The following is a 10,690-nucleotide window of genomic DNA, read 5'->3' as shown; positions in this document are numbered from 1 at the left end:
GGCATAATGAGTGTGTGTTTAAATGAGTCCTGTTATGTCAAAAACACACGAAGTTCACATTAGCAGAGTCGGTTATGTCTGTGAATGTAAACAGCATTAGTATCAGTACATAAGTTCTGTGAAACGTCACTTATTTTTACTGATATAGAGAATAACTCCCTTTGGAGTGGACTTTGTGCATTGTAACTTTCCTGATCTTTTTTCATGCACAAACAGCAACATTATACACAAAGGAAGTAAAAAAAAACAAGCATAAAGGGCCCCTTTAATTACTAAGATACAGTACACCAAATACATACAGGATGGAAAACATTTCATCACACCCTGTGTGGGTGTGGGTGAAGTCAGCAAGTGAAATAAGTTATAAATGTAGTGATCTGTAAGAAGTTTGTCTTAACACAGCAAATTGTCCACTAGTGTGTCCGTGCCATGCAGAACCACAGTGCCTCCAGTTTAAACTCCACTAGCTGGACTACAGCTAACCTGGTCAGCAGTGGACTGATGGGTCTTTGCTTCATGATTGGAGTTCCTGGTAACATTGCAGTAATTTTTTTCATAGTTCGGCATTTCAAAAAGGACAATTTCACCGTTCGTCTGATGCTGAACCTGGCAGCTGCAGATATTTTATGTTTGATAACCCTGCCTGTGTGGATCTACAATCAACTTTACAGCTGGAGTATCGGTCAGTCGTCCTGCAAGTTCTTCACAGCACTCGTCTACTGCAGCGCATACTCAAGTGTGGTAACAGTAACTATGCTGAGTTTGTATCGTTGTTTACAAATTCGGCATCCACAGTTGTGGTCCAGAATGAGCAAGAGAAGAGAGAGAGCGCTGCTGATCAGCGGTTGGGTTCTGGTGCTGCTTTTCTCTTGTCCTGGTGTACTTACACAAGAGATTGTTCAGGGTGAATCCAAGAAATCTTGTGGCAGGATCTTGTATTCAGAGGAGTACAGGCTTACTGTTGCCGTACTGGAGATGCTGCTGGCTTTTTTTCTTCCTTTCACAGTCATATTGACTTCATATTGTTGCCTGCATCAGAAGGTGACACAGGGAGTGTTCAGCCACAGGCAAAGATTGACCAAACTGGTGACCCGGATTGTGGTAACTTTCTTCATTTTTTATGCTCCACACCAAATTATTAATTTGTTTCAAATTTTTGAAATAGTTTTCAAATCATCACTACCAGTTTTTTCAGCTAAACTTCATGAGATTAGAAGTTCCACAGGTGACATTGCGGGAAGTCTTACATTCATTAACAGCTGTGTGAATCCCTTCCTCTACGCTGTGGCTTCAAAGACTTTACGTCAACAAAAATGAACAGATTTTCAATACAACCGAAGGGACATGCTGTTTACAGAGGAGTCATTCTCATCTGTGAACAGAGCAGATATTTTTACCCCTTACAAACTGTAATGGATTAAGCAAATTTTCTAGATTCTGGATGAAAAGATGCAGTTACAATTGACTGATGCTTTAATCCAAAGCAATTTATATTGTAACTAAGATTCACATTTTATCACTTCATACATTCCCTGGGAATCAAACCCATGACCTTGGTGTTACTACTGCCGTGTTCTACTGTTTGAGCTACAGGAAGTTTAAAGGTGAAGTTGGGCAATTATTGAAACAACTGTTAAATATTTAATGTTTTTATACGTAATTTAATTTAAAAATAATTTATTTGCTTACTATAATAGCACATTATTAATCTTTAAATTATTTATCTTAGTAAATTTATAGTACAAAGAAAGCATTACTTATTTATAGTACATACTTTTTTTTATTATGTACATTTATAGTACATAATACATACTTATTTATAGTACAAAGAAAGCAATGTCTCAATGTCTCACCCTCATGTTGTTCCAAACCTGTATGATTTTCCTTCCTCTGTGGAACAGAAAAGATATTCTGAAGAACGCTGATGTCCAAACAACATATTGACAATGTTTTGTATTGTGTGCATTTATATGTGTGACTGTATTTGATGTGCCTGATTATGTAACCAACATAAACTAAAATTAGTACAAATCAGCACAAAATGGTGCAATATCCCACAGCAGATATATCCATTTATTACTTTAAAACACGGTTTGGATTAGATCATTTGGATTAGTAGTTATATCATAGAAGACCTTGTTTTTACAGCTACAATAAAAGAATAAATCATGGTTGTTTTGTAACATTTTCAATGTGACATCTGATACTGATCTTCTGAGGAAAGCAGCAGCAGCTCACTGTTGCTATAGCAACCTTCTCAGGTGAATGTAACTTGTTTGAAATAATCTATTTGGTGCCAGAAAATAATTTGCACTGTTGTTGTTATATAATATAAGCCAAACTTTTCCATAAGATATGTGGAATCTTTCATTTATAATCTCTTGAATGGTATAACTGAATATGATAGTATAGGACTGCAACAAGCACACAACAATGTGACAGAATTCTACTTATTATAATAAATATATAGCCAACCTTCATAATTTGAGATGTTCTTCTGCCTCTAACAGTTGCTTTTAAGTCATTTTCAATGGCTGATGCAACAATGATCTTGGACTTCATATTTGACACCTACAAGATGCAGACTCGGGCAAAACAAACTGTTTATTGTTACCAATGTCATTGTACAAAGACTTTATTTGTTGGCACATTTGTCATCCATTATTAGTTTATTTTGCAACTAAAGGTGTCTTACCACCTGGATAAATTAAGATGGTTTGATCATATGATGTCAACATGGTGGTCTGCTTCATATAGGATAAAACTTTTTTACTCGGTCATTGATATAGAAAGTAGCCCTTATCTCATGTAATTGTACATTATTTTAAACATTTAAAGCTAGGATTAAGCCATAGTTCAATTAGCACATTTAAGTAATTTTGTATAAATGTGCCTTAGAAAAACATTACTGGTGTGCATTTTGAGACAAAACAAAGGCCCTGATATATTTTAAGATCAGTCAATGCAAGTTTCTTTCAGTTGAAACAGCTCAGACTTATATTTTAGTCTGGGACTAGTCTTAAGCCTTGTCTGTGAAACCGAGGGGTAAAAGTGGAACCTATGCAGTACTTTTTGGACCTTAGTCTGCTAAAATAGCTAATGTGGTTAGCATCCACTAGATGACAGCAAAGACATGCTACATTTTCGTAGCCGTCTCTATGCAGGTAACAATACGCAATGCAGAAGGGCAACAAAACTTCTCCTATACAAACGCAATACAACATATCTTATAAACAATAGATTTCCACTATGTAAAGTAGCCAATGTCACCAAAAAAAAAAAATTCTCACAGCCACTGCTGTTCTCTGTGGAAATCAGCTTTTTTCTGAGTCGTATAGTAAGCATATCTAAATTATATGTTTTGAGGAACACAAGAAGACAAAAATAAACTTGTCATCTTAAGGAAGGGACATCTCTGTCTCTCTCATCTTCCCATTTCTGCCAAAGAGATCTTTCTTCAGAAATTAGATGATGTTAATCTTCCTTTGAGTAGATCAGTTAAAACAACTTTTTTTAAAAGATCCTGTCAAGATGCAACATACTATTAAAAAAACTTTTGAAGACAGGTTAAATGTTGCCTCTACAGTATTTATCAGATGTTCTTAAGCAAAGTCATTTAGACTGCTGGGTAGTAAATGATTACATGTAATCTGGATTATATTTGCTTGTTTTTTATTAATGTTTGGGGCTTTCGTGCTTGTCAAATGAAGTACAGTAAAAAGGAACATTAATTGAATATTTGAATGTTTTAAAATATATTTACATTCATAGAAATCTAATATATTTAAATATACAGAAATATAATATATTAACAAATATTAGAAATTAATACATATATTGAAAATTAATATATTTAAATAGTCTGATATCTAAATGTATTTACATATAAAGGAAATAAATATATATTATGTAAATACATTTTTATTGGAACTATTTACATATGTGAAAAATATTAAAAAGCAGGTTATTGTATATATTGTTTAGCAGTTGATATAATGTTTCCTACTATTACACAGCAGATGAAATATTTCATTTGAAATATACTCTTGTATAATAACAACACAACATTGACAAATTATATTAATCACATGATATAAACTGTAAAAACTGGATAAAATAGGTTTAAGATGGGGGAGATATCTTGGGGAACAAATCCTCCTTGTTCTTTAAAATGATTTCTATGCTCAAGGTGTAGGCTAAACCACACCATAGAATTAGACTTACTTGTATTCGTGTGCATTGTAAAAATGTATTGCTGCGATTACTCATCACAACTTAAAATAAGTAATAATGTGTTGTTTCTATTTAAGCGTTCGTGCTTAACTTATATTTAACTTTAGTTTAGTTAAAGTTAGGGTAGGCGATTTCGGAAAACCTAACAATAGCAAGTTAGCTTTAACAGCATAAGAACTCACCCTCTCTGCAAATTACTCTCCAAAGCCACGCCTCCTCTAAAACACATGCATGCACGCGCACAGCAACACAATAAGAGATGACATTGGTGGACGGTTGAATGCAACAATGTCACATTACCTCATCTCATTCAACTGTGAGAAAACATTACAGTACAAAGCGCATAATATTACAATTATAACGGCCTCTATTCTCGCTCAGTCTGCGCTAATGAAGTACCATGTCTATGCTCGAACAAGGTTGACAGGCAGCAGGTGGGACAGCCTATCCTAGCCGTTGGCCCGAAGGGATATGATTGGATGGTTCTACGCCATCGACTGAACATATAAATACATATACTTTGACCACTTAACTTAGGATAGATGATTTGGTAAAAATAGCAATCGCTGTCTTTGCATTGTCCAGTTTTCTCTCAGAAAGATGATCTGAGTTACTATTGCAATTGTCAATGCAGCATGAGTGACATACAATGGTAACATTTTTCACAGTCATGACAGAAAATGAAAATAAACTCAATAGCAGAAAGACAGCGTGATCCTCCCAGTATGGCAGATAAACAAAGCAGTTTCCCAGAACTCAGTGCGGCGTGATGTCAGCTTCACATTCACAAGACATATTGTCATAACTAATTGCAGCAACATTTTTTACGGTGGAAAACAGGAACAGAAAATGTCTATAAATAGTTGTATTTTACTGTCAAGGACCTTCCGAGGAGGTGGAGAGCTAATTGTTTATTGCCTTGTTTTGCTTAGACTGATCACATTTCAATGTGTAACATGAGACACTGCTACTTTGGAAGCCACCCATGTTGCAACCCAATTAGTAGTTCATATGAATATTTTGCAAGAACTAACCAGAGTTGTCACCATCTTATAACGCTGTATCATGCAATAAGCAATGGACAGTCTGAGAACTAACCGCGTGCCTGCCATCTCACATCATAGTTACCAATTTACCCACAATAAGCTATATCCAAAATTGAGTCAATATTTATGAAAAGACATGAATCTAACAGTACACAAATCCACAGCTCAAATATACCAGCAGTTCTAAGACTTTACGTGGGTAATGGGGAGTTTTGCACAAATTCTGTTTCTTGTTGATTCTGGTCTCCAGATATGACTTGAGACACTCCTATAATTCAAGGGATTTTTATTATTAGGCAGGTAACATGATTTGATGTATGTCCAGCATGCAACCTAAGACTCATCTCAACATTATCACAATGTGTAACTGTTTTAAAAAAAAGAAGGAAAAATTAAAAAGATCCTTTACAATAGCTAATGAATGTCTTAAACAGTTAACCTGAGTGATATCTGAGACTTGGTAGCCTATATGTAGGTAAGCAGTGCCTGCTTATGTGGATCAAATTCATAATTATATGGTAATATTTTATTTACCACCTTACCATTTTTCAGTGTTTTATATATATTTCGCATTGATAGAGGCATGTACTAGATCTATGAGACTATGAAAGAAAAAAAATCATCAGAACTCTGTGGGTGTGTATGTCAGGAAGTTATGAAATAGGTTATAAATAAGTGTGTAAATGTGAAAGCGGTGATCTCTGTAGAAGTCGTCTTAACGAGATACTAGCGTGTCCGTGCCATGCAGAACCACAGTGCCTCCAGTTTAAACTCCACCAGCTGGACTACAGCTAACCTGGTCAGCAGTGGACTGATGGGTCTTTGCTTCATGATTGGAGTTCCTGGTAACATTGCAGTAATTCTTTTCATACTTCGTCGTTTCGAAAAGGACAATTTCACCGTTCGTCTGATGCTGAACCTGGCAGCTGCGGACATCTTGTGTTTGATAACCCTGCCTGTGTGGATCTACGGTGAACTAGAGAGCACTGACCAAGTAACCTGCAAGTTCTTCACAGCACTCGTCTACTGCAGCGCATACTCAAGTGTGCTAACAGTAACTATGCTGAGTTTGTATCGTTGTTTACTGATTAAACATCCACAGTTGTGGTCCAGAATGAGTAAGAGAAGAGAGAGAGCGCTGCTGATCAGCGGCTGGGTTCTGGCGCTGCTTTTCTCTTGTCCTGGTGTACTTACACAAGAGATTGTTCAGGGTGAATCCAAAACGGAGTGTGAAAGAAACCTGGAATCAAAAGGTAGTCTTATTGTTGCGCTACTTGAGTCGCTGCTTGGATTTTTTCTTCCTTTCACAATCATGTTGACTTCATATTATTGCTTATCCAAAGCAGTCACGCGGGGATCATTCAGACACAGACACAGACCAACTAAACTTGTCACAAAGATTGTCATAGTTTTCTTCATTTTTTGGGCTCCACACCAAATAATAAAATTAGAGGAAATTTGTGCAGCATTTTCAGGATCAGAGCCAGTTCTGTCTTCCATCGGTAGCATTGCTGGAAGTCTTACATTCATCAACAGTTGTGTGAATCCATTCCTCTATGCGTTTTCCTCGAAGAGTTTACATAAACGCACACAGCCAGCGGAACCTGGGGTAGCTAAAGGCTCACAACATTTTCTGAGGGATCATTCCATTGATGTGAGCAGCTCACTAGTAAAGCCTAACACCATGGACTAAAGAATTATGTCATATCAACATATGCAGTAGAAACTGGACAATGATAGGAGCACCTTTTAAAAATGTATTTGGATGAATTTCAGATAACTAAATACATAGCACTTTTGAAAGATAATTTGATGAGTTTAATACTTTAATGTATCTCTGATGCACTGAGAAGAGATCCAGGCAGATGTAGAATTATATTTTATTAAAATCAATGATCATACGTATAGTTGATAATGATTACAGTCAGATGATTAAATGTAAAATCTGAAAATTAAAAATGGACAATATCCAAACTGAATATATTCTGCTAAAATTCTAAGGGAAGAGACTAAAGTCTGAGTAGTAATCTTCAAGAGCTAAAGAGATGAAGATCTTCTAAGCATGCAATAAGAGAAAAAGGTAAAGAAGCCAATTTTTGGAGCAATATACAGTATAGACTATAGACTTACGTCCTCTTACAGAATCATGGAATGTTTACATTCCACTGTACACGAAGGTGAATTTAGTTCAGGTCTAGGTCATCTAATAGGTAGAAGATAAAATGGAAACATGGGTTGTAGTTTTACATTCTTGTGATACTGCGAGATACTGTGAGTTAAGCAATCTTCTTGCAAATACCAACTCTTGGAAAAGAACTTCTAGTATCAAAAAGAAGAAGAAGAAGAAGAAAAAAAGCAGACAAATTAAGCAAACATCCTTGCATATCATTTTTTTTATAAGTTTCCAACATCCTGTCCAAACATCACTTAATCATAACAAAATATACCTATTATATGTCAAATGAAGGAAATATACTATGTCAATGGAATATGAGTGAACATATGTATGTATGGAATGGAATATGTATGTATACTGTATGAATGAATATGAAAAATAAGAAAACATAACCATATTGGAAATTCTGATACACCAATCTCTAATTGCATCTAATCACCACTGTAATGCAAAATCGATTATCTTTATGAATTACATTATCACTTTGAACTACAGTGCATAAATGAAAATATTGTTTAGATGCATGCTCTTTTTGTTATTTATCATTTTGCTACCTTTTAAGTATTATAAATTTAAGATGCTTCTTTATTTTAAAATGCATTGTTTTGTGATTTGATGTTTCAGTCATTAAGCACTTGTTGAGTGAACTGTTTTTAGGGACTGAAAGGGCTGTATAGGCATTTGCTGCTAGTGTTTAGTACTGTACAAGCTAATGACAATACAGTAGCTTGCTCACCTGTAAGCCATGTGTGCAATAATGTTGAAAAAAAGTACCTATTAATTACCTATTATAAAGAACACTATTTTAAAAATAGCTGAGCTGTTGTCATGAGTACAACAGTATCAGCTGAATTGCTGTTTCTGTATGTTTTTGTACATTGTTCCTGTTTCCAATCAGACCACATGTAGCCTATTTCTCATAAGACAGCAGATAAGACAGTTTTTTCAAAGGGTTTGAGATTATTAATAAAGGCTGTCAGATTCTTTGAAAAACCATTTTGTTTTCTACTCCCAGTTCTCTGAAACTCCTCCTCCTACCTTATGTCAGAGTTATCTGAAATCTAAAGAAAGAACAGCCAGAAAGTATGGGGAATAGTTTCTAAAAGAAAAATCCATATGAAAACCATAAAATGCCTGCTCAATGCATGTCAATGTGATGCAAAGATTAAGAATTACAGTATCTCCTTTTCACTCATGTTACCTACCCAAAGGTGACCCTCGTGTGGACTAAGAGGAGACAACATTGAAGACCGACCGCACTTCAGCTGTACACACACTGTGACTTTAAGGGGCCTGTTAACTTTTTTGAGGGTTTTAAAACCGTTTTATTGCTTTTCTCAAGTGGATGGCTTGATTAATATATGATGTATAATATGCATACAGAAGTGTACATTCATTTGGATAGGTACTCTACCACTGGGAGTAATGGTGCACTGATTAATAACACAGATCAGAACAAAAATGCAGTTAGACTAAAGGAAGTGCATTACAATCTTCAAAAGTGCCACCCTTCTTCCAGATGAAGCCATTTTTTAAATGAACTGCCCAAATCAGCAAAACAAGCTGCCCATGCTTGCATATGACAGATTTAAGAACTTGTAATTTAGCTTTGTTCAGCCCTTAAACGCCAGTGTGTAATCTTGTTTCCATCCATTCAAAGCTTCTATTTGGCCACGGGGCAGATACAGATTCTTCAGTCTCTCAGTCTGGTCTCCGTGTTCAATATATTGTGAGTTTGGGACTCATTCCTCAGAAGAACTGCTGAGACCTCTGATCGCTCTGACATACACTAAGCGGAGGCTGATGGCAGTGGATGGCATGATAAATAAGGATCTTGGTCAGTGCTCGAATTGAATCAAGTCTTATGGGGGGTCCCCACCATCAGACTTTTTTTTTTTTTTTTTGGTGGGGGTGGGGGTTAGTCTCGCAATATATAATTTATACAAAATAAACAATATATTTGATCATAATATGCATAACTATATACTATTTAATGTTGCATAACAAAGAGAGATAAGCTACTATTCTTCTTTTAAATGGCTTACTCCAAGTAAAAATGTCTGAGGGACCCCCCTAAGTCTATTTTTTACTTCTTATGGGGGGTCCCTAATGCCTTATGGGGGGTCCCGGATCCCCCCAGCCCCCCTTCAATTCGAGCAGTGATCTTGGTCCAAACACCCACTCATTCGGCTAAACAAGATTTCTGCTGAGCTCTTTCTCTGGAATGTACCCTAATAACTATCTACGCGACACAAACATCTTTTATGGTTTGAGGTTTTCAATGTAGCTGACAGAGAGAAAAGGACAGAAAATTGTAATTAAGTTAAAATATGGACCGTTTATTTTTCAATATATTTTTCTTCAGTAATAATGGACTGAAAATACTGTTTAAGAACATGGTGAAAACATGAAAAAAAAATTCATACCATTGAAACATACATAAAGACAAGTAATGCATGATACATTAACTAGTAGTCATAAGCTCTGAAGTAAACTGACAAATGGTTCAAAATGAAAAACAAACTACATTAAGTAAAGATCGACTTGCATACTACATAATCAATGCTTGAGAAATAAAAACACTTGCAAAACAGCTTCTAGCTTCACATTTAAGTTAATAACCAACAACATCTACAACAATCTATCTGACCACATCCTGAAATAATGACATGCAATGTGTTCAGTACCTTACTGGATGATGTTAGGGGATTTTGACCTTAAATGAATCATTTAAAATGAGGCATGTGTTTCTCTAAACATAGCCAAGTTTAATGGTTCTTACTCAGTGAGCTGTGGTAGGTAAACTGGGTTTTTAAAATAGATGCAAATGTGAGCAAGGTCCTTTCGTCAAGGTCCTGAAAGAATATATATGTTTATTTATGCTATATAATATATTCCAGACAAAAACAATCCTATTTTAGCATAACTGGGCTTGTATGGCAATCTAAGCAATGCTGACAGGAGTGTGTGGTGCGTTAGCTGACTGAACACGGGTCATCTTTACTGGGCTTCAACTCTCCCTGCAGCAGCTGGATCATTACTGCCTTGGTGAGGTAACTGGACGTGCTTTGTTTCCCCAGGGCTGGTGTATTGTAGAAGGCCTCCATGTTATCCTGTGGATTATATTTACCTTAGTAACATCACCACAAAATGCTAATGCAAACAGACATGGTATTCAAATTCATACTGCTGTGATTTAATTACATGATATGCTAATTAATGAATTGTGCATATG

The 10,690-nt window shown here is 35.8% G+C and overlaps 3 protein-coding genes across 7 annotated transcripts in view; 2 read left to right on the top strand and 1 right to left on the bottom strand.

Moving 5' to 3' along the window:
- Window positions 1-429: 429 nt before the first annotated feature.
- On the top strand, window positions 430-1,317 carry LOC306870139 (leukotriene B4 receptor 1-like; the record flags this gene model as incomplete). Its single annotated transcript, XM_079417243.1, has 1 exon — window positions 430-1,317. The coding sequence occupies one exon, from the start codon at window positions 430-432 to the stop codon at window positions 1,315-1,317; it is 888 nt and encodes a 295-aa protein (XP_079273369.1).
- Window positions 1,318-5,981: 4,664 nt separating this feature from the next.
- Window positions 5,982-7,680, top strand: LOC306883760 (leukotriene B4 receptor 1-like). The gene has a single exon (XM_079439221.1). The coding sequence runs from the start codon at window positions 6,022-6,024 to the stop codon at window positions 6,970-6,972; it is 951 nt and encodes a 316-aa protein (XP_079295347.1). The 5' UTR covers window positions 5,982-6,021; the 3' UTR covers window positions 6,973-7,680.
- Window positions 7,681-9,774: 2,094 nt separating this feature from the next.
- Window positions 9,775-10,690, bottom strand: part of LOC306872573 (phosphorylase b kinase regulatory subunit beta-like) — a gene marked incomplete at its 5' end in the record, with an annotated part of 79,707 nt that continues 78,791 nt past the window's right edge. For 4 of the 5 annotated variants that reach the window (XM_079421182.1, XM_079421183.1, XM_079421181.1 and 1 more), the window contains one exon: window positions 9,775-10,568. In XM_079421182.1, coding sequence (XP_079277308.1) covers window positions 10,431-10,568 — 138 coding nt within the window. In that variant the 3' untranslated portion in view covers window positions 9,775-10,430. The remainder of the gene's footprint in view (window positions 10,569-10,690) is intronic. The other variant, XM_079421185.1, reaches the window with a different exon arrangement.

This window comes from Barbus barbus (genome assembly GCF_936440315.1).
Source record: "Barbus barbus genome assembly, chromosome: 1".
NCBI classification, from domain to species: Eukaryota; Metazoa; Chordata; class Actinopteri; order Cypriniformes; family Cyprinidae; genus Barbus; species Barbus barbus.
The sequence above is the reverse complement of the archived record's forward strand: the minus strand, read 5'-3'. Positions and strand labels throughout refer to the sequence as shown.